At 39.2% G+C, this 24804-nt stretch overlaps 1 protein-coding gene across 6 annotated transcripts in view; it reads right to left on the reverse strand.

Annotated features, from left to right (window-relative positions):
* ARHGAP19 (Rho GTPase activating protein 19) overlaps positions 1-24804 on the reverse strand; it is a 62103-nt gene that overhangs the window by 36760 nt on the left and 539 nt on the right. For 2 of the 6 annotated variants that reach the window (XM_047701994.1, XM_047701991.1), the window contains exons 1-2: positions 5228-5271; positions 934-1199 (exon numbers count right to left, since the gene is read on the reverse strand). In XM_047701994.1, coding sequence (XP_047557950.1) covers positions 934-1199; positions 5228-5256 — 295 coding nt within the window. In that variant the 5' untranslated portion in view covers positions 5257-5271. Of the gene's footprint in view, positions 1-933; positions 1200-5227; positions 5272-8546; positions 8621-11711; positions 11774-24804 lie in introns of those variants that run through there. The other 4 variants (XM_047701993.1, XM_047701996.1, XM_047701992.1 and 1 more) reach the window with 3 other exon arrangements.

Below are 24804 nucleotides of genomic sequence, written 5' to 3' on the forward strand. Positions count from 1 at the left end.
GAACCTTAAAGCTAGAAGTACACCCAAAAATTCAACAACTCTCAATCAACTCTCCACAAGTTTAATATTAGTCATAGCTTCCTTGAAGGCAAAGACCATCTTCTTAGTTAAGTAACAATACCTAGTGTGTTGATATTTAACTCAAAAGAAAAACAGTGAGGCGCCTGGGTGGCTCAGTCAGTTGAGCATTCCATTCTTGGTTTCAGCTCAGGGCATGATCTCAGGGTCCTGAGATGGAGCCCTGCATTGGGTTTCAAGCTCTCACAGAGTGCATGAGATTCTCTCTTTCCCTCTCCCTTTGCCACCTCCCCCACTCCAGCCCATGCACTCTAAATAAATAAAACCTTTAAAATAAATAAATAAATAAACAGAATTTAGAACCACGACTGTCAAAGTATGACAGATTATTTACTGGCATTGGTATAAGCCTGATCTGTTATAATGTTCAAACTTTTTTTCTACCATAAATGATTTTCTTATACTTAATAAAATAGTACCTCTTTAAAATCTTATCAAAAGTAGTCCACAATTTATTTTCTAGGAAGGCTTTTATTTTGGGTGACTCAAAGATATCTGCCTTATCAAAGCAGTCCATAGAATGAACACATTCGAGAACTGCGATAAAGAAAGTTCAAACTTTCTTTACTGTACTCTCCAGCTATGTCATAGGGCATGAAAATCAAGGTGACTACCTAAACTGAATCATGTCACCTTTCTCAGGGACTGATATACTTGCTTTAGTTTAGCTACTTTATAAATTTTTATTGCTAATCTGAGATTTTACTACTTAAGAAAATGAGAAAAATGCCCCCCCCAAAAAAACAAAACCAAAAAACCTTTACATAATAGCAACTCAGTGAAAGTACAGATGTGAGGAGGTGAAGCCCAGGGAGCAGCTGCGACCTGCCCACCCTTCACAGACACATGCCCTACCCTTTCTCTTGAGAGACATTAGAGACCGGAAGAATCCTGTCGCTGGGCCAGCCCCACCAGGCAATTTAAGGTCCACTTCCCCCATCAGCTGAGCCAGCTCAGTTCCAGGTAAGTCAATGAGCCTTGTGATATTGCTGACCACCAACTCGGTGAACACCTCAGGTTTCTCATGTCGGAGTTTCTCCACAAAAAAGTCAGGATTGAAGATAATGGGCTGCCCTCGAAGGGAAGAGTCATTGCAGATAACAAAATTGCAGATGGCATCACTGAAAAAAATGAAACAAGACACTTTAGGGGGATCATTTGTGCATGCTTCTCGTGCTCTGTAAGCCATACAATTATTCACTGTTTCTGTGGGTTAACCTACATATTGGTTTAAAAAACCTAATCCTTAGTCTGTTCAATGTACAAAAGAAGACAATTTGAGCTTGTCGCTATTTAGGTTATACCCACCTAGATACTTAGGAATTTCATCTAATGAAAAGATACTAAATAACCTCTAAATACAACTTGACTCCCTGCTCAGTGGGGAGTCTGCATCTCCATCTCCCTCTGCCCCTTCCCCTCCTCCTGCTCATTCGTGCTCTGATAAATAAAATCTTTAAAAATAAATAAATAAATAAAAGCCGATTTTGCCCCTTAATTTCAGGTGTACACCGTAAGACATAGTTCCTTAGAGCCTCCCTAGCCCAATGGTATATTAAATTTGGTAGTCACACAGAGCACATTTCCTTATTAAAACAGCAAAACCCTGAATTTTTACTGTTAAATACTATTAAGATGCCAGACCTGCCGCTGTTCTTCCTAACACAGCATGGGTAATAGTTAAGGCCTTCTTGGGACTATAGCCAGTACCGTACAATATTTCCCATGCAGTGTCCCAACTGTTGACAGTACCACATTTAGGCCAGTCTCAAATGCCACGGAAACCACATGACAGAAAGCATGAAACTATTTAAGAGCTAAAACTACATCTAAATAGTGTAGTAGGCATTTTGGAGACATTTACTCTACCCATACAGTTATTTGGTTCCTGGGTCCCTACACAGGTGTTTGTTTTCTCTTCCTTCCTTCCTTCCTTCCTTCCTTTTTCTTTTTTTCTTTTTTTCTTTCTTCCTTCCTTTCTTTTTCTTTCTTTCTTTTTTTTAAAAATTTTATTTATTTATTTGAGAGGGAAAGAGAGGGAGAAAAAGAAGCAGACATCTCCCCACCCCTCACCCCCACCAATTAGGGAGCCTACACAGGCGTTTCCTAATCAGCCCACTTTTTTTTTTTTTTAAGATTTTATTTATTTGACAGAGAGAGATCACAAGTAGGCAGAAAAGGAGAGAGAGAGAGGGAGGAGGAAGCAGGCTCCCTGCCTAGCAGAGAGCCCAATGCGGGACTCGATCCCAGGACCCTGAGATCATGACCTGAGCTGAAGGCAGAGGCTTAATCCACTGAGCCACCCAGGCAGCCCCTAATCACCCCACTTTAATTGAAACAGCTGCCCTTGGATTCTGTCCCTCATAATCAAAAAGCCTTCACCAGAATGGAAGGCATTTACAAGTATATAAAACAGATATTAATTCCACCTTACCCGGGTCCAGAAATAGATTTTATTTTAAAATCCTTCAACTCTGGATGCCTCTGCCCCTCATCTAAGTCCAACCTTTGTTCAGGCAGGTTCTTCTCTCTAGGGCACTTGAAAAAATTCTGTATCTTGCTCCTAATTTCACTTCTCTGTCACTGAATAATTCTAAGCAGATACGTTCTATTGGCCTCTGATCTTAGCTGGTTTTCCACTCCTACACTACCTGGACTATATTCCTGGCAAAGCTCCTTTGACTCTCAAGAAATATTTTCTTCCCCATTCACTGTTTTCCAATGCCTAACTACTATACTGCTTTGTACTTTTAACATGTTATGTTAAAGTACACAACACTACTTGTTTGTACCCATTATCAATCATCTCTAATGGCTTATTCTAATCCTTATTATATAAATAGTCATCTATTATATAACCAATGAGTAGACAAAACACAAACCAGAAAGAACAAGTCATCACATCTGTCAGGCAAAGCTGAAATTCACCTGACACATATAAATATTCCCATGATAAAAACAAAAAAAAAATAATTACAACTTAAAAGTCTTCCACAACATCCTAGGTACCGAAAAACTGTTCCAGGAAAAATGACACTCTAAATATTAAATATTAGTAATCTATAATCTACTTTGTCAACACTACACAGATAATTTCTAATAATGATATAATGAAAACAAGGCATGGGAAAACTTCAAAGTTCATCACTTCTTCCTTGAAAAATTACTAAATAGGGGCACCTGGGTGGCTCAGTGGGTTAAAGCCTCTGCCTTTGGCTCAGGTCACAATCTCAGGGTCCTGGGATCGAGTCCCGTATCGGGCTCTCTGCTCAGCAGGGAGCCTGCTTCCCATCCTCTCTCTCTCTGCCTGCCTCTCTGCCTACTTGTGATCTCTGTCAAATGATAAATAAAATCTTTGAAGAAAAAAAAAAGGAAAGAAAAACTACTACATACAGTCCAAGTTTTCAATTGATAGCTACTAAATTCTTTCTTTTCTCTGAAATGATAATAAAAGAATTCACGTAAAAATTTAAAATTATAAACATGTATTCTCAAGCCAAAAAGTCATTAAGAAAGATATCTAAAACTGCTTACCGACTTAACATTTTTATATACAAGGAAAGGTTATTTTTCTTGTTTAAGGGTGCAAATGATTATAAGGCAATTAAAATCAAAACCACGTGTATCCTAAACCATTGACAAAACCTCTTTTTCTTTTAGTGTCAGCTTATTTCAGTGAAGAAACATGAGTCAATATAAAACTACTGTTTATAATCACTGACAATGAGAAATCACTACTCTGAGAGAGCCAGAAAAATCATGAAATGTATTAGCACTGAAAAGAGTCTTATAATTTACTGAGTCTAAACTATCATTTATGGACTTCAGATCCCTTTTAATTCTGAAAAACTGATTTCAGATCAAATTAGTTCTCACACATAAATATGCATAAATAGCATCCATTAGGGGCGCCTGGATGGCTCAGTCAGTTAAGTGGCTGCCTTCTGCTCAGGTCACGATCCCAGGGTCCTGGGATGGAGCTGTGCATCAGGCTCCCTACTCAGCAGAGAGCCTTCCTCTCCCTCTCCCTCTCCCTCTACCTGCCGCTCTGCTACTTCTGCTCTCTATCTCCCTGTCAAATAAATAAATCTTACAAAAAAAAAAAAAAATAGCATCCACTACATTCCTGAAGCAGAAACATACAGAGACATATAACCTTCAGACTTTAATTTTATTAATATCCCAGAGCAATATTCAGTTAAGATCCTAAAACTTCCATCACAGGGGTGCCTGGGTGGCTCATGGGTTAAGCCTCTGCCTTTGGCTCAGGTCATGGTCTCAGGGTCCCAGGATCGAGCCCTGCATCAGGCTCTCTGCTGGGCAGGGAGCCTGCTTCCCCCTCTCTCTCTGCCTGCCTCTCTGCCTACTTGCGATCTCTCTCTCTCTCTCTCTCTGTGTCAAATAAACAAATAAAATCTTTTAAAAAAAATTAAAAAATTAAACTTCCATCACAGATGACACTCCAGCACTAAACTGGATCAAATACAAAAATGAGAAAGGAGCTAGAAGCACAAAGCCCTAGCTACATAGTTTCTCAATAGAGTCCTCCCTACCTGACCATCATCTTCAAGTCTGTCCCCTCCTAAATAGGTAGAACAGATAGAAGAATAAGTAAGTTCAAGGCTCCCTCTACCCATTCACAAAGAATACCAGAAAAAGTTCCCTTGGAAGTCCTAACCCATAGGTAATAAGCAATCTGTTTCTTTTCACCTTCTGCTTTTTCTCCCCTTCCTTCCCATGACCATTCATCCTCGTTTTGCCCCACTTGAACATCTTTAACCTAGTTTTTTATTTCTCCTTTTTCACTTTTTCTGAGTGGAGCACCTATCTGGTAAGACAGGATGTAAGAGAGAAAAATGATTAAAAAGGAAGTAAAATGGAAGATGGGAGATGGAAAAGACAGATACACAGTGGGTTACATTTTTTTTAATTACCCCCATACCACATAGCCTGCTAATCCCTTTCCACAGAATACACAGTATCACAATATAAAGTTGAGAATATCTAGGAACATGATTAAGAACTTAAGAGATTTCTAGGACTAAAGAAAATACTACATTTAAGTAAAAACAACTTCATACTCTACAGTATCTTATTTTAAAACAAAGTCTGTTTGCTCAAGTTCAAGAAAAAAAATTTAATTTCTTACATAAGTGCTGAAAGCTTCTGATGAGGCATTGGTAAAGCGAAGAGACTGGAAAAAAAATTTTCTCCTTGTTTGTTGTGACAAAGGAACCCTCCTTTCCCTGCCCCATTACAGCCTACACAAATTCCAGACATGTTAGAGGACACAAGGACACATTATGGGGCCTGAAAGGCAGTACTTATCAGGACTCTAAGCACTCATTTGCAAGCAGGAACAAAACAGAAATAAAAAATTGGACCAGTTCATTGTATTTGCCAACGTGTAGATAAAGCTCAACAGTAGCCTCCCATCACACTAAAAGTTGTATTAGACAAAACAATCATATAATGTAAGAGTATAAGGACAAGTACTTTTATAGTATGGAGGGAAGAATGATCCCTACCTCACATCATACACAAAAAATAGAAAAAAGATCAAAATATGAAAAGCTAAACTTTAAACAGTTTAGAAAAGAAGAATGAATAATAAATGAGGCAGAAGAAATGTCTTAAACAAGGCATAAAAAGTACAGTCCACAAAGAAAAGACTGACACATTTAACTATATTAAAATTTTAAATGTTTGTACAACAAATGACATTTTGAACAAAGTTCTTTAAAAATGAAGTCAAAATGCCTCTGGAGAGAGGAGCTGGATGAAAGAACAGGAGTGGGAGAAAAACTTTTCACTGTATGTTCTTTCGTTTTTTCTGGATTTTTGATTCATGTGAACATACTACCCATTCACAATAAATACATAAATAGATTTAAAATTTTAAACTAGAAAGCTATAAACTGGGGAAAAAAACTTGTCATGCATATAAAAGGATTAGTATTCAGAATTTATCAATCTAAAAATTTATATCTAAAATTTAGAAGAAAAACATACTCAAAGAAAATTAGACAAATGATCAAGTAATTCATAAAGGAGGAGCCCTACGTGACTAACAAACATGAAAATAATCTCAACCTTAAAAATTACAAGGGTTGGGGTGCTTGGGTGGCTCAGCTGTTGGGCGGCTGCTTTCAGCTCTGGTCATTATCCCAGGGTTCTGGGACTGAGCCCTAGATCAGGCTCCCTGCTTAGTGGGAAGCCTGCTTCTCCCTGTCCCACTCTCCCTGCTTGTGCTCCCTCTCTCGATGTGTCTCTCTGTCAAACAAAAATAAAAATAATTAAAAGTTACAAGGTCGGGGCATACTGAGCATGGAAACTAGTTAAGATTCTCTCTCTCCCTCTCCCTTTGCCTCTCCCCCAGTCATGCAAGCATGCACACTCTCTTTCTCTCTCTCTCTTTCTAAAAAGGGGGAAAAAACTTACAAGTGTAAGCAAATTGAAGAATGGTGTCTTTCCCCATCCGTCAGTTTGGCAAAAACTATCAGATTCAGGCAATATCTTTTTACTCCTAGTTTGCTGAGGGTTATTTACTATCATGAGTCAGTGTTTAATTTTATCTATTTGTTATGCAGCAGTTGATATGATTTTGCTCCTTATTTTGTTAATGTGGTGAATGACCTTGATTAATGTGAAACCAATCTTGCACTTCCTTTTTTTTTTCTTAAGATTTGACTTATTTATTTGACACAGAGAGAAAGACAGTAGGAGAAGGAACACAAGCAGGAAGAGTAGCAGAGGGAAAAGCAGGCTCCCCACTGAGCAGAGAGCCCAACGCAGGGCTACATCCCAGGATCCTGAGATCATGACCTAAGCCGAAGACAGACGCTTAACAACTGAGCAACCCAGGTGCCCCAATCTTGCATTTCTAGAATGCTGTTATATTATCATCTTTATATATTGCTGAATTTAGTTTGCTAATAGTCTGGGTTTCCATATAGATTCATAAGTGAGACTGTCATGGAACTGCTTTCTCAAAGTAGAGAGTTCCTGTGAAATCTTTCATGAGCCAAAATGGCATTAAGTGAAGAAGCCATTACCATTAACTTATATGGAAAAAATTTTTTGCATCTCCAGACCCCAAAAATAGCCCCTCTTAGCATTTTTTGATCCTACATTCCTGGTGGATGCACAAAATAAATCAAGATAAAGCAAAGATACCCACAGACACAGTTCAAACTCAGGACAGCTTGCTGCTGAGATGCTGAGTATAGTTCTTGGGGAAGGAGCTTGGGGGGGCCGCTCTCAGGGTCTGAGCTGCCTCTATAATGGCTCGCTGGAAAACAAACGCTAAATGCTAGTCTCACTTTTTATCTTGCTTTATAAAAGTGGAAATCCTCTTTGGGTGTCTTTCAGTTAGTGAAAACAGGCTCTAACATAGGTCCCTCCTAAAAACAAAGAGGCCTAACACAAATGTTCAAAAAACAGGGGATACCTGTACAGAGCGCAACCCCCTCTTCCACCGTTTCACTTTCTGTGGTCCACAAGCAGATAATCTCCCTCTTGACCTACCATCAGAAGGTCAACAGTAGCCTGACAACTACCAAAGATCCCTACATCATTCACCTCACTTCATCTGATAATATAGGCATTTTATCATTTCACATGATCACAAGAAGGTTGACTATAGTGCAAAAGGTATTTTGAGAGAAAGACCACGTTTACCTAACTTTCATTATATTATTAAGATTTTATTTATTTATTTGACAGACAGAGATCACAAGTAGGTAGAGAGGCAGGCAGAGAGGGAGAAGGAAGCAGGCTCCCCGCTGAGCAGAGAGCCAGATGTGGGGCTCAATCCCAGAACGCTGAGATCATGACCTGAGCCGAAGGCAGAGGTTTAACCCACTGAGCCACCCAGGGGCCCCAATTTTATTTATTCATGAGAGAGAGAGTACGTTCCCATGAGATCACAAGAAGGTAGAGGGGCAGAGGGAGAGCTGAGCAGGGAACCTGACACAGGGCTTGATCATGACCTGAGCTGAGGACAGATGCTTAACCCACTGAGCCACCGAGGTGCCCCTCCCTATGTAACTTTGTAGTTCTTAAGAGGAACCATTAAAAAGTTCCTAAGAGGGGTGCCTGAGTGGCTCACTTAGTTAAGCTTCTGCCTTCAGCTCAGGTCATGATCTGAGTCTGTCTTAGGTTCAGGGTCCTGGGAAGGAGCCTCCCCTACTTTTCCCTCTCCCTCTGTCTGCCACTCCTGTTTGTGCTCTCTCTCTCTCAGTCTCTCTCTCTCTGTCAAGTAAATAAATAAATAATCTTTTTTTAAAAAGTTATCTCCTCCTCTTTGTTCATGATGTTGACAATTTTTCTTTTTATTAATTTACGAATCTTATTAGAGGTTTATCAATTTTATTAGCTTTGTCAAGTTTCCAGCTTTTGATTTTGCTGAATCCCTCTATTACATGTTTGCTGTTTATTTTATTAATTTCTGCTCTTATCTTTATTACTCCCTTTCTTTACTGGATTCAGGGTAAAGGTGGTGCTACCACTCTGTGGAATGGATGACCTTTTCACTAAGTGGTGCTGGAACACTTGTGATACCTACAGAGGGGAAAAGTGAAATTTGATTATCTATCTCACACTATACACAAAGATCATCAATTCCAGGTAAATGGCAGATCTAGAGATGAACAGAACAATAAACCTACTAGAAGGTAATACAGAAAAATACACTCTTGAACTGAGGCTGGGGAGATTTTTTAAATAACTTTAAAATAGGGCGCCTGGGTGGCTCAGTGGGTTAAGCCGCTGCCTTCGGCTCAGGTCATGATCTCAGGGTCCTGGGATCGAGTCCCGCATCGGGTTCTCTGCTCGGCAGAGATCCTGCTTCCCTCTCTCTCTCTCTGCCTGCCTCTCCATCTACTTGTGATCTCTCTCTGTCAAATAAATAAATAAAATCTTAAAAAAAAATAACTTTAAAATAACACATTAAAAATATTAACCACAAAAAAGATTAATACATTTGAGTTCATTAAAATAAGAACTTGTGCTTATCAAAAGACATCCTTAAGAAGGCCACAGAGTAGGAATATAGCCCAAAAAAGGGCTCACCTGATATACTAAGCATTCCTACTATCAGTAAGAAAAAACACAATCCACTAGAAAAACAGGCATGAAATTTCAAAAAAATCTCATAAAAAAGAGTTGCCAAGGGGCACCTGGGTAACTTAGTAGGTTAAGCACCTGACTCTTGGTTTAGGCTCAGATCATGATCTCAGGGTCAGCATGGAGTCTGATTGAGAACTCTCTCTCCCTCTGCCCCTCCACAGGCTAGCAAACATGCACACACGCTCTCTCACTCCCTCTCAAAAAAATAAACAAAATCTTTTAAAAAAAGGTAGCCAAATGCAAAAAAAAAAAAAAAAAAAAAAATGCCCAATATCATTAGGTATCAAGGAAATGTAAATTTTAAAACAATGACATACTACTACCCAACAGAATGACTAAAATTAAAGAGAATGACCAAAGTTTAGAGAAACTAACAGTTAACTCTTTTATACTGATAGCAAAGCTATAAAACTGGTACAACCACTTTGGAAAACTGTTTGGTCTTATCTACTAAAGCTGAACAAAAGTGTGTCCTATGACCCCATCAGTTCTAAAACATGCTTAATGTGTGTAGCCACAGGTGTACCAAAAATCACAAACAAGAATGTTCACTGAGGTGCCCGGATGCTCAGTGGGTTAGGCATCTGCCTTCAGCTCAGGTCATCATCTCAGGGTCCTGGGATCGAGCCCCGAATCCAGCTCCAGGCTCAGTGGAGAAGTCTGCTTCTCCCTCTCCCTCTGCCCCTCACCCAGCTCATGCTCACTCACATGCTCTCATTCTCTCTCATTCTAAAATAAATGAAATCTTTAAAAAAAAAAAAAGTTCACTGAAACATTAATTTGTAAACAGCAAAACATCCAGCAGAATGCTTTTATTAAATTGTGGCATATATAATGGTATATTTTACAGCAATGAAAATGGACATACTCTAGTAAGATGCGCCATCATGGATGAATCACATAAAATGATGGGAAAAGAAGTCTCACACACACCCACCCGCCCACACACTACTTACTAAGTATGCGCTGACATTTATATCAAATCTTAAGAACAGACAAAAGCATATCGTTTAGCAATACTTGTTTAAGTGTTAAAATTGTAAAGAGAAGCAAAGATATATTTACCATAAAATTCAGGATGATGGCTACCTTTGGGGGACAGTGATTAAGAGTAGGCAAGAGGGCATGAGGGGAATTTCCACAGTGCTAGCAATATTCTTGTGATAAATCACTGAGCTATGGAAAAAGGGAGATTCATTGGAAGTAAATATGGCAAATGTTAAGGTATGTTGAAGCTGGGCAATAGGAAAATATTGACTATATTATCCTACATACTTGTATGTAGAATCACATCTTTCTAGACAAATTTTTTTAAAAAACGAACAAGTAGCTTTGACCTAAATCTTGCTACTACTTGATGTAAATATCATAGAAAATCAAAGTTAAAAGTAAAGGTTGGGGAGCCTGGGTGGCTCAGTGGGTTAAAGCCTCTGCCTTCGGCTCAGGTCATGATCCCAGTGTCCTGGGATGGAGCCCAGCATCGGGCTCTCTGCTCGGCAGGCAGCCTGCTTCCTCCTCTCTCTCTCTCTCTCTCTGCCTGCCTCTCTGCCTACTTGTAATCTCTGTCTGTCAAATAAATAAATAAAATCTTAAAAAAAAAAAAAAGTAAAGGTTAATTTCCTCGTCAAAGAAGTTTTTGCATAGATGACCAGAACCAGGAGAATTAGTAGTCAGGTATGTAGGCATACAGAGATAGCAAGGACTCTAGTATTTTTTTTTTTTTTAAGATTTTATTTATGTATTTGACAGACAGAGATCACAAGTAGGTAGAGAGAGGCAGGCAGAGAGAGACAGAGAGGGAAGCAGGCTCCCTGCTGAGCAGAGAACCTGATGCAGGGCTTGATCCCAGGACCCTAGGATCATGACCTGAGCCGAAGGCAGAGAGAGGCTTAACCCACTGAGCCACCCAGGCGCCCCAGGACTCTAGTATTTAAATGCATGTATTAGGTAACCATCCCAAAGAAGGATAAGAGGCAAAGCTGATCAAAAAGGATAATTTGGGTGCAGGATAATTTGGGGGCACCTGGCTGGCTCAGTCAGTAGAGCATGCAACCCTTGATCGCAGGATCATGAGTTCAAGCCCCACGCTGGGTATAGAGCTTACACTGGAAAAGAAAAGGAAAGAGTAATTTTTATTACCTACCTGACTGCTATGATTACTCTTACCACTAGATGGAACTCTACATGTAAGGCGATCTGCTTAGTGAAAGGACCAGAAAGAGAATCCACAGCTGAAAAATCAATTACAGAATACATAATGCAAGTGCTTTTCAGGCATGTTGAACCCATGAATCTGCAAAATTGAAGGCAGTGGGGAAAAAAAACAACTTATCCTGCAGATGTATCTTTTGGCTGACTGCTACCAAAATGCTACTGCATACCCACAAAACTAAATGTTTCCTCCCTAGTGAATTGCTTAACTCGATTTGTTCTCCAAGAACCACAACCTTGGCAACATCTATCAAAACAGGAGCTATATTTAAAGCTGTCTAAATCTGACTTACCACCCTAAGAGAAGTATGCACTCTCTTACTACTTTTTCAACCCTCTGGCTCTGAAACATGGCTTTCATTGTGTTGCTTTCTGGGAGAGCTGTTAATAAGAATACATATAAATATTAAAGAAATTATTTTTCTTCCTTTTTCTAAATATATATCATATATATATATATATATAAAATTTAAACTGGTATCATGAAAGTTGTATATAGAGAGAAAGGATAAAACAGGTCCCATGTGCACAAGCTGGCAGAATTTTTAAGTAACAGAAACAGTTCAAGGTTGATTAGTATCACAAGATTTCTGAAAATTATATCCAATTTCTTAGACAAAAGTTTTGAAACATTTATATTCTAAGGGCTGCCCTTTGAGTAGTTGTCCATGGTTTTGTAATTAGGATCTCATCTCTAATTTAGACTCCAAAAGTCTGCAAAAGCATATCTGACCCCTATATTTGATCTCAAACTCATTTCAAAGTACTTAATTTCAAGGCAACTCAATCTGAATTAAATTAAACTAGTTAGAAATTAAAGAATTCCTGATTGCTTATCTTTTTTTAAATTATTTTATTAACATAAAATGTATTATTGATTGCTTATCTTCTCAACCTGAACCTTTTTTGGAAACCTGACCTGAGATTTTGTCCTATGGAATGACAATGCAATGTCCTCAGTCAAGAAGGCGAATTATGCTTCCTCCAAGTATCAATAACACAAAGTTATTGATATCTATTTACTTGTCAATTTTTATCCTTTTGGGTGTCAAGAGAATTGGTATTAGTTCTTTTTTCTTTTTAAAATTGTATTTATTTATTTGACAGAGACACAGAGAGAGAGCACAAGTAGGCAGAGAGGCAGGCAGAAGGAGAGGGAGCCCGATGTGGGGCTCAATCCCAGGACCCTAGGGTCATGACCTGAACAGAAGGCAGACGCTTAACCGACTAAGCCACCCAGGTGTCCCGAATTGGTGTTAATTCTGTTGCCATTACCTCTCTTAATTTTTCTCCTTCAGGCAAGCGTACAATAAGAAGAAAGTTTATTTGTATTTATTTGTATTAGAAAAATAACATCTTGAACCTGGGTGGCTCAGTCCTTAAGCTTCTGCCTTTGGCTCAGGTCATGATCCTAGAGTCCTGGGATCAAGCCCCACATCAGGCTCCCTGCTCAAAGAAAAACCTGCTTCTCTCTCTCCCACTTCCCCTGCTTGTGTTCCCTTCCTCACTATCTCTCTCTGTCAAATAAACAAATAAAATCTTTAAAAAAAAAAAAAAGAGAGAGAGAGAGAGAAAGAAAGAAAGAAAAAATAACATCAAAATTCCCTATTTATTTGGAGAAATTTCTATAAAATGCTTTGTTGACAATACATTATCTCTCTTATTACCTAAAACAACTTTTACCTAAAAGTTGTTTACCACTCAGAAAAGTATAGTCCAAACTTCAGAAGACTCTTTTCCAACAGACTTTAAATGACACGAGCCTCAGGCAGCTAATACACAAAGTACTTCTATGTATGATCAGATTAGGTTACAAAAGACTACGTCTAAATCCGTTTGTTCCAAAGTCCAGAGTCATCCTATCCAAGAGAGACAGCAAGTGCTTTTGCTCTGGCATGTGACATTCATCTCTCACACAACTTCTTAAAAAGAGCTTTTATTACCTAAGTCAGTAGTCATAAGTCTCTTCATCAACTAACATAATAAGGTGAAATCACAGTTACTCAGGTGAAATACACAGTTACTCAGTCATTTAAAATCAAACTAACCACGACCTACTGAGTGCTTTGTACTTTCATGAAATTCTAAGGTATAGGTACAAGAATCTAAGCTAAGTTGCTGGTCTCCGGAAGCTTAAAATTCACCAAGCTTTTATTCTTTTTTTTCCCCCACTATCTCTATTTTCCAAGATACAAACAGCCAGCTGCAGGTACAATTAGCACATGAGCACCTAGGAAGCCCAATGAGATAACTTTGAAAATTAGGAAACAATTTTTGTTTTATTGCATTTGCATACACACACACACACACAGATGTTAGCCTTTGAAGCATCACTATTTTTTTTTAAAGATTTTATCTATTTATTTGACAGAGATCACAAGTAGGCAGAGAGGAAGGCAGAGGGGAGGAAGCAGGCTCCCTGCTGAGCAGAGAGCCTGATGTGGGGCTGGATCCCAGGACCCCAGGATCATGACCTGAGCCAAAGGCAGACTCTCAACCAACTGAGCCATCCAGGCACCCTAATATATGAGATTTTATGGTGCAGGTCTCAATCCTTTATCAAGTATGTAATACTTTTGAAATTTTTTGAAGTATTTCAAAAAAAAATTTTTTTTTAAAGATTTTATTTATTTATTTGTCATAGAGAGAGAAGTGAGAGTGAGCACAGGCAGACAGAGTGGCAGGCAGAGGCAGAGGGAGAAGCAGGCTCCCTGCCAAGCAAGGAGCCCGATGTGGGACTCGATCCCAGGACGCTGGGATCATGACCTGAGCCGAAGGCAGTTGCTTAACCAACTGAGCCACCCAGGCGTCCCTCAAAAAATATTTTTAAAAATTTAAACATTCTAACACCTTTTTAACACTTCTATTTCTCAACACCTAAAAAGAATGTATTGTGCTGGTTAAAATCTTTACGCTGCCGCTGCCTTCGACTCAGGTCATGGTCTCAGGGTCCTGGGATCGAGTCCCGCATCAGGCTCTCTGCTCATCATGGAGCCTGCTTCCCAGTGCCCACCCCACTTTTCTGCCTACTTGTGATCTCTGTCTGTCAAATAAATAAATAAAATCTTTAAAAACAAAAAACTTTACACTTTAATAAAATTTAGGCTTTATCCTCTGTACAATCTTAATACACATACGCTGTATTTAAATTGTCAATAAAAACATTAACACAATGATGTAAGTATATGTTTAATCCTGTAACTGTATTCAGCATGAAAATAAAACAAGTGAAGAACTTTTTAGTTATATTATCCCAGTATCTTTAGGTTAATTTCTAAATTAATGAGTTTCTCCCCTCCCAAAAGGTATAGTTAAAATATATCTAGCAAATGTAGCTCTCATTATTGCATGCAATTATAAATTTAATATTAATAACTATGTGATTTCTATATTTCATTCATGAATTTTTCTTTTTATTGTTACTGATAGAACCCAGCTAAGACATTTTATCTCTGTTCGGATGACATATTATCTTAAAGCTGTCAAATCAAATCATGTTTTACTTCTTTATTATAACACGTCTCAGAAACTTGGACAAAGATCAACCAAACTATTCTAATTTTATATGGGAAAAAATAAGAACAAAAAAAGAAAATTGGAATCATATAATCAGGAACATTTCTAAAGTGGATATAGCTTTATGTGATATCTTGGACATTTACTGTTAAGTTGGGAGAGGTTTATTTGTTATGGATTGGCTCAGATTATTATTGTAGGTTTTTTTAAATGTAAGTTTATTTTTGAGAGAGAGTGAGAGAGAGAGAGAGAGAGAGAGTAACTGAGTAGGAGCAAGGGGAGGGGCAGAGGGAATCTCAAACAGACTCTCCACCAACTGGGGAGTCCAATGTGGGGCTCCATCTCCCAACCCCAAGTTCATGACCTAAGCCAAAATCAAGAGTTGGACCCTCAACCAACTGAACCACCAGGTGCCCTTATTACTGTGTTTCTGTAATCTGAGTCCCAAGAAATTAGTTTTATGCTATATAATACACTCTAGTCAGTAAGCAAGAAATTTATTTGAAACTGATCTATATGCCTTTAAAGGAAACATCTCTTTTCCATACTTGTGTATATAAGCAATATTTTAGTTAAAAAACCAAAGGGTTAATACTTCAGCACAGCTAAATTCAGCAGCCAGGTGACTGATTTTTCTGTGGTTCTATTTCATTCTTGCAGTAATAAAACACTGGTGTCTAGCTTCAGGTAATAATTCAGCTTGACAAATCACATATATTTAATCTGGCAAATGATACTGTTATTTATTATGTTTTCATCTGATTATCTTAAAAACTATGGCTTTAGGGGTGCCTGGGTGGCTCAGTGGGTTAAGCCGCTGCCTTCGGCTCAGGTCATGATCTCGGGGTCCTGGGATCAAGCCCCGCATCGGGCTCTCTGCTCAGCGGGGAGCCTGCTTCCTCCTCTCTCTCTGCCTGCCTCTCTGCCTGCTTGTGCTCTCTCTCTGTCAAATAAATAAATAAAAAATCTTAAAAAAAAACATATTATCATCAACCCACTTTATACTTGAATAATTATTTATAGGGTAGAACACAAAAATTGTGAGCATCTGAAAAAATTGTTTTCCCCCCACTATATCACCATAGTTTTATACTTACTTACAGAAAAGAATGACAGTTTTCCTACAAGATTTTAAGTAATAACTAAAGACCACAACACAAAAGATAATAAAAGATCATTAACTGCCAAATCCATGCTACACACAATAAAAGATGTACAAATTCAGAAAGAGAAGAGAAACTTTCACCCTTATACAGGAGTTGAGATTTGAGGTAGGTCTTAAAGATGAGTAGGGTTTGGACAGTGGAAAAAATAAATAAGAAGTACTTAAATAAGGGGCCCTTTTTAAAAAAAAAGATTTTGTATTTATTTATTTGTCAGAGAGAACGCACAAGCAGGGGGAACAGCAGGCAGGGGGAAAGCAGGCTCCCTGCTAGGCAGGGAGCCCAATGTGGAACTAGATCTTGGGACCCTGGGATCATTACTTGAGCTCAAGGCAGAAGTTTAACCGACGGAGCCACCCCAGTATTCCAATAAGGGGCCTTTTTGTTTGACTGCTTTTTTAAAAAACATAAAATGTGTTCTCCATATATTAATGGCAAGCCCTTTTCAAAACATAACCTTCAATAAATGGGGGTGTACAGAGGGTTCACTAAGATTAATGCAGTGGACATCTGTTATTTTTTCATCCCCAACATCTATCTTCTCCTTCCTCTGATAACATCATACCAATTTTCTTTTGGGCAATAACCTCTCCCCCTCTTTCAGTGGATGTGGTTTGGTGGGTTGACCCTACTCCCTGGGCAACAAGTGTGAGCACAAGACCCAGGCTTAACTAACCGAAACAGTCTATCCTCCTCATTGATTGAGCAAAGGCCCACAAAGTCAAACTAGAAAAAAAAGTCTCAACTCCAAGATTCTTGCTGGATGCTAAGATTGTTAAACCTGTGGAATGCCAGACTGAAGCTGCTTGTGGTCCATTACTGCTATCTTTGGTGAAGAACTTGGCTTTTCAAAAAGCAAATACACAGAAAATCAGATCTAAAAAAGTAAGAGGCAGATGCCTAGTGACATTGAGTTGAGAATTTCGATACGGATTAACCATGCTTAATCTAGCCCCTGGACTTTCCAGTTTCTTGAGCCAATCAATAGCATCTCTTTACTTAAGCTAGTTTAAGTTGCTGTCACATATAACTGAAAGAATCCTAACAAAACCATGTTTAAAATGTCAGCTGCTAGGGTGCCTGGGTGGCTCAGTGGGTTATGCCTCTGCCTTCTGCTCAGGTCATGATCCCAGAGTCCTGGGATCGAGTCCTGCATCGGGGGCTCTCCTCGGCAGGGAGCCTGCTTCCTCCTCTCTCTCTGCCTGTCTCTCTGCCTACTTGTGATCTCTGTCTGTCAAATAAATAAATAAAAATCTTTAAAAATAAAATAAAATGTCAGCTGCTAGGATAAAGCCGAGCCCCTCTTTGGTCGTTTTGGTTCTTCTGCCTCCCTACCTCCTTCTTGGGAAATCTCTGTTCTCTGAGATCACTTCTTCTTTTTTTTTTTTTTTTTAAAGATTTTATCTTTAAAATATTTAAAGATTTTATCTTTAAAATATTTAAAGATTTTTAATCAAGGTATAATTAGCAAATAAAATTGCAAGATATTTAAGATATACAGCATAATGAGTTTGATATATATATATATGCTAATTGTGATTATCTACTGTTTATATAATCTTTAGAGATCTCTTTTCTTTGTTCAAATTACTGTATAATTTCTGTGTCCTAGTTGAACCCTGACTGATACACCAAGTAAAACTAGCAAACCAACAGCACAAAAGAGATGGACTCTGGCATTTCTAGAAACAACCTATCCTAAAAGATGGTTAATAAAAGTATAGTTAAGGGGGGCTCAAGCAAGGTAACCAGAGAGTATCTTCAAGAAGAAAATGCTGATTGGGGCCCCTGGGTGGCTCAGTGGGTTAAAGCCTCTGCCTTCGGCTCAGGTCACGATCCCAGGATCCTAGGATCCAGTCCCGCATTGGGCTCTCTGCTCGGCAGGGAGCCTGCTTCCCTTCCTCTCTCTCTGCCTGCCTCTCTAACTACTTGTGATCTCTGTCTGTCAAATAAATAAATAAATAAATAAAATCTTAAAAAAAAAAAGGGGAAGAAAATGCTGATTTTAAAAAAGAAAAGAAAAGAAAGAGCAATAATCTAATCAACTGTAATATGTCCCTCCCAAAGATAAAATGGGACAAGCTAAGGGGCACCTGGGTGGCTCAGTTTGTTAAGCATCTGCCTTCAGCTAAGGTCGTGATCTCAGGGTCCTGGAATCAGCCAATTGAGCCCCAAATGGGCTCCACCACTCAGTGGGGAGTCTGCTTCTCCCTGTCCCTCTGCCCCTCCCTCGAACCCCCCCCCGCCCTGCCCCTCTACCCCTCCCTCCAACCCCTCTCTCTCTCAAATAAATAAAAGCTTAAAAAAAATGAAACAAGCTCATATACCTACCTTGTATATTCTTCATGCAAATTACCAAGTTTGCATTTATCAGTTGGCTTCTTGTGAACCCAAATGGAGTTAGTCTCCTCAAACCCATCTAATGAACAAAATAGTGTCTCGACTTGAAATAACAACAAAAAGACTGCCATTCTCTGATGACCTTCCCCACAACCAACCAGCAACCTCCATCTTTAACATTTGTTAATTTCACAAATGCTACCAAAGGTTAGAAGCAAAGAAAAGTAAGCCACTTACTGATTTATGAGGATTAATTTCAAAGATTTTTATATTTATTTTTGCGAGAGATTGAGAGAGAGAGAGAGAGATCTAGCATGAGCAGGAGGGGGTGGGCAGAGAGAGAAGCAGACTTCCCCTGAGCAGGGAGCTGGACCTGGGACTCAATCCCAGACCCCAGGATCATGACCTGAGCCAAAAGCAGACACAACCAACTGAGCCACTCAGGCACCTGAATTTTAAAATTCTATTCTTCTTCCCCTCTTTCTGCCAACACTGGCCCTATCTATAAGTATAATGATCAAATTCTCTAATCCAGGTAACTGATAAAAATATCAAATAAAATTACTCCGGTTCAAGAAAGACCACTGAAGAATCTATTCAAGATTACCCAGATAGGATTTGACAGCACAAATACAAAACTGGATTCATATATTTTATTTTTATTATTTTTTTAAAGATTTTATTTATTTATTTGACAGAGAGAAATCACAAGTAGGCAGAGAGGCAGGCAGAGAGAGAGAGGAGGAAGCAGGCTCCCTGCTGAGCAGAAAGCCCGATGCGGGGCTCGAACCCAGGACCTGGGATCATGACCTGAGCCGAAGGCAGTGGCTTAACCCACTGAGCCACCCAGGCGCCCCTGGATTCATATATTTTAAATCATGTTTACCCACTTGTGCATGTGAGAACAGGCAAGTCTTCCTAAGATCAGTAAAGATTCCATCTATCACTTTTCTTGAAGGGCCACACTGTTGTCTTATTAGAGAAAGAACACTTTAATTAAAAAAGCTTCAGGAAATTACATGTTTAGTAACCAATATTCCATATCTAAGGTGTATGTAAATTAGCAGAATATAAGATCCTTTCCCCATCTATGGGCACCTCCCTAATCCTCCAAAACCACTTGCAAAATGGGATGCAAGCATCCAAAAGTCTGTTCCTAAATTTCCTGCTGTTCCTAAGTTCCAGAAGCAGGCTTGGGCCCCAAAACTTTGACACTGCTGACATAGGAATGACAACTTACAACAAATGACAACTTATGACAAATGTTATCACTACCACAGCTTGCTTTGCTTCCCTACAACCCTGTACATTCCCGTTTGCTTTTCCTGGTTCACAGCAGGTTTCTTTTTTCCCTGAATATTGAGGTTAAAAAGCCTGTGACTCAGGGCGCCTTGGTGGCTCAGTGGGTTGGGCCTCTGCCTTCAGCTCAGGTCATGATCTCAGGGTCCTGGGATGGAGACCCAAATCAGGCTCTCTGCTCAGCGGGAGGCTGCTTCCCCCCCTCTCTGCTTACTTGTGATTTCTCTCTCTCTGTCAAATAAATAATTAAATAATCTTTTTTTCTTTTTTAAGATTTTATTTATTTATTTGACAGAGATCACAAGTAGGCAGAGAAGCAGGCAGAGAGAGAGGGGGAAGCAGGCTCCCTGCTGAGCAGAGAGCCTGATGTGGGGCTCGATCCCAGGACCCTGGGATCATGACCTGAGCCGAAGGCAGAGGCTTTAACCCCCTGAGCCACCCAGGCGCCCCAATAATTAAATAATCTTAAAAAAAAAAAAAAGGCCTGTGACTCTTTGTCATCAATTTTCCCACTTCATCTAATAATAGTTAGCACTTTCTTTATATATCTTTTCAATTCAAAAAGTACCCTACTGCCAATTATGTGGAGAGGTGGCTTTAATTCCTTCCTGCTTTATTTTTTTTATGATTTTTAATTTAATTTAATTTTAAATTTTTTTTATTATGTTAGTCACCATACAGTACATCATTAGTTTTGTTTTTTTTTTTAAGATTTTATTTATTTATTTGACAGAGAGAGAGATCACAAGTAGGCAGAGAGGCAGGCAGAGAGAGAGAGGGGGAAGCAGGCTCCCGGCTGAGCAGAGAGCCCAATGCGGGGCTCAATCCCAGGACCCTGAGATCATGACCCAAGCCGAAGGCAGAGGCTTAACCCACTGAGCCACCCAGGCGCCCCTTTCATCATTAGTTTTTGATGTACTGTTCCATGATTCATTGCTTGCATATAACACCCAGTGCTCCATGCAATCTGTGCTCCTTTATACTCATCACCAGGCTCACCCATCCCCCCACCGCCCTCCCCTCCAAAACCTTCAGTTTGTTTCCCAGAGTCCATAGCTTCTCATGATTCATCTCCTACCCCAATTTCTCCCCCTTCATTTTTCCCTTCCTTCTAAAGTCCTCCATGCTATCCCTTATGTGATAAGGGATATTTATATTTCACAAATAAGTGAAACCATACAATAATTTACTTTCTCTGTTTGACTTATCCCACTTAGCATAATCTCCTCCAGTCACATGCATTCTTTGTGATGGCTGAGTAATATTCCATTGTGTGTACGGACCACATCTTCCTTATCCATTCATCTGTTGAAGGGCATCTTGGCTCCTTCCACTTTGGCTTTTTCTCTCTTTGGCCTTTGAAAGTTTTAACTATTTTTATATTGCTGTTGGTAAAGTGGATAGCTTCTATTTGTGGATTCCCCCTTAGAACTGTCCACTTAAGAGTAACTTGAAGGTATAATTAAAGTTAGTAAAATTTTAAAGCATTATTCTACCTGATAAAGACCAGAAACAGAGGGGAAAAGGTGTTTACCATCAACAGGTCAAAAGAGAAAATTCTTTACAGGCAGAGCAATTATTTTTTTTTTACACAACTTATTTACTTATTTGAGAGAGAAAGAACACACAAGCAGGAAGGTCAGGGAAAGGGAGAGAAAATCTCAGACAGACCCCACATTGAGTATGGAGCCATACTCAGGCTCATGACCCTGAAATCATAACCTCAGCGGAAACCGAGACACATAACCAACTATGCCACCCAAGCGCCCCCAGAGCAACTTTTTCTTATTTAATTTGATTAAAACAATTTAAAGCATTGCTAATTACTAGGAACAGGCTTAAAATAATGATGAAGAAATAGAAAGCTAATTCTTCTTTATGGAATGAATACAAGGTGCCACACCATCAATAGAACATTAGAAAGATCTTCAGGGAAAAAAATAATATGTATGGTATTTATCATCACAAGGAGTATTTTATGTCTTAGATAGGACTATTATTCATTCAGTATTGACCATCTACACAAAGCTAAGCATTGGGAATATGTAATAAAAATATACTTGTGTCCTGCCCTCAAAAAGCCTTACAGAAATCCAAATTCTCTTTTACAACATGAAATTAATAAAAGAGTTTCAAATTCAGATAAGATTCTGTGAATACCTGTTGATCACATAACTAATACTAGCAATTAAAATTTAAATTCTGGGGGCACCTGGGTGGCTCAGTGGATTGAGCCGCTGCCTTCGGCTCAGGTCATGATCTCAGGGTCCTGGGATCGAGCCCCACGTTGGGCTCTCTGCTCAGCGGGGAGTCTGCTTCCTCCTCTCTCTCTGCCTGCCTCTCTGCCTACTTGTGATCTCTCTCTCTGTCATAAATAAATAAAATCTTTAAAAAAAAAAAAAAAAAAAGAAAGAAAGAGGGTGGCTGGTACCATCAATAGATTCACTAGCAGCGATAGTGTATAAAACACCTTTCTTTAAAAAAAAAAAAAAAAAAAAAAAATTTAAATTCTGGGGCACCTGGGTGGCTCAGTGGGTTAAAGCCTCTGCTTTCGGCTCAGGTCATGATCCCAGAGTCCTAGGATCGAGCCCCGCATCTGGCTCTCTGCTCAGCAGGGAGCCTGCTTCCTCCTCTTTCTCTCTCTGCCTGCCTCTCTGCCTACTTGTGATCTGTCAAATAAATAAATAAAATCTTTTTAAGAAAATAAACAAAATAAAATTTAAATTCACTTGGCAACATCGTTGAAAGAAATTCAAAATACTCCTGCTATACAATAATGTTTTATGTTCTATCTTCTTATCACAATTCAGGATTTTAGAGCAGGATGAGAGATGAGCTGATCGAATTTAACAATCACCTCTACAGTTTCCAGGCAAAAATGATCAATCACTTATAGGCACCTCTGAGAGTGAAAAACTCTTCCGTTTAAGGTATCAACACATTCAAACATGTCTATCCCGGCGAGGGAAGGAATCCAGTGGCCCCTCATAAACCCAGCTTCCCAAGACTTGGAATCTCCCATTCAATAAAAAGGGTACCAAGGGACACCAAACCAAAGGGTCTGCACCTTACACTGAGACAATGTAAATAAGCTCACTCTACTCAATTCTATTATATGTAACCAGTTAAGACATGTAAGGTTTCAACAGTGTGGCCAGATCACCTGGAAATTCTTTCTAGGAAAAGCTACATTTTGCTGTGCCTGTAAAATTATGATTTTGTAAACTACAGATCTATTCTGTTCTTTAGTTCTACCAGGAAAAAGAAAATCTATCATGTACTGAATGGTTATTACCTGCTAGGCTCAGCGCTACGCACTTTAAAAAGACTGTCTAGGGGCGCCTGGGTGGCTCAGTGTAGGTTAAAGCCTCTGCCTTCGGCTCAGGTCATGATCCCAGGGTCCTGGGATGGAGCCCCACATCTGCTGAGCAGAGAGCCTGCTTCCTCCTCTCTCTCTGCCTGCCTCTCTGCCTACCCTCTGCCTACTTGTGATCTCTGTCAAATAAATAAATAAAATCTTTAAAAAAAAAAAAAAAAAAGACGACTAATTTATTTTTTTTAAAAGATTTTATTTATTTATTTGACAGAGAGAAATCACAAGTAAGCAGAGAGGCAGGCAGAGAGAGAGGAGGAAGCAGGCTCCCTGCCAAGCAGAAAGCCCGATGTGGGGCTCGAACCCAGGACCTGGGATCATGACCTGAGCCGAAGGCAGCGGCTTAACCCACTGAGCCACCCAGGCGCCCCAAAAGACGACTAATTTAATCCTGACATTCTCCAGAGTAGACATCTTATGTCCATTTATAGGTAAAGAAATTGAAGCACAGAGAGGTTTAAAAATTGGTCTGAGTATTTTATTCTTTTTGGTGCTATTGTAAATGGAATTGTTTTCCTAATTTCCTTTTCAGACAGCTCATTGTTAGTATACAGAAATGCAACGGATTTTTGCATGTTGATTTTGTATCTTGCAACTTTACAAAATGTGTTTATTAGTTCTAACAGTCTGTTAGTCTTTAGGGTTTACTAGATATAAGATCATGTTGTCTGCAAACAGGAACAATTTTAGTTCTTCCTTTCCAATTTTGAAGCCTTTTTAATCCCTTTTCTTGCCTAGGTGCTCTGGCTAGGACTATCTGCCTCATTCCTTATCACAGTGGGTTATTACCTCACACCTGTCAGGATGGCTATTACCAAAACAAGAACAAAAACAAAAGACAAGTGTTGGTGAGGATGTAGAGAAAATGGAACCTCTATACTGTTGATAGGAACGCAAAATGATGCAACTGCTAGGATAAATAGTAAGGAGGTTCCTCAAAAATATCAAAATAGAATTACTGTATGATCTAGCAATCCTGCTTCTGTGTATTTAACCAGAAGTACTGCAATCAGGATCTCGAAGAATTACTAGCACTCTCATGTTCACTGAGGCACAATTAATAATCACCAAGATTATTAATGTCCATGGGCAGAAAAATGCAATAGCAAAATGTGATATATACATAGAATGGAATATTACTCAGCTTTTAAAAGAAAATTCTGCAATAGGTGACAACATGGGTGAACCTTACAGACATTATGCTAAGTGACATAAGCCAGTTACAGGAAGACAAATGATTTCACTTACATATATGAGGTATCCACTGACATGAGATTATCTAAAATAGCCAAATTCATAGAATGAAAGAGTGGAATGCTGGTTGCCAGGGGCCAGAATAGAGGGAATGGGGAGTTATAATTAATAGGCATAAAGTTCTAGTTAAGCAAGATGAATAAGCTCTTGAGATACGATGTACATTGTACCTATAGTCAACAGTACTATCTTGCACACTTAAAAAATGTGCTAAGAGGGTAGACCTCATGTTAAGTATTCCATATATATTTTTTTTAATTTGACAGACAGGGATCACAAGTAGAGAAGCAGGCAGAGAAATGCGGAAGCAGGCTCCCTGCTGAGCAGAGAGCCCGATGCGGGGCTCGATCCCAGGACCCTGAGATCATGACCTGAGCCGAAGGCAAAGGCTTAACCCACTGAGCCACCCAGGCGCCCCTCATGTTAAGTATTCTAAAGCAC

This window comes from Lutra lutra, chromosome 14 (genome assembly GCF_902655055.1).
Source record: "Lutra lutra chromosome 14, mLutLut1.2, whole genome shotgun sequence".
Lineage (NCBI taxonomy): Eukaryota > Metazoa > Chordata > Mammalia > Carnivora > Mustelidae > Lutra > Lutra lutra.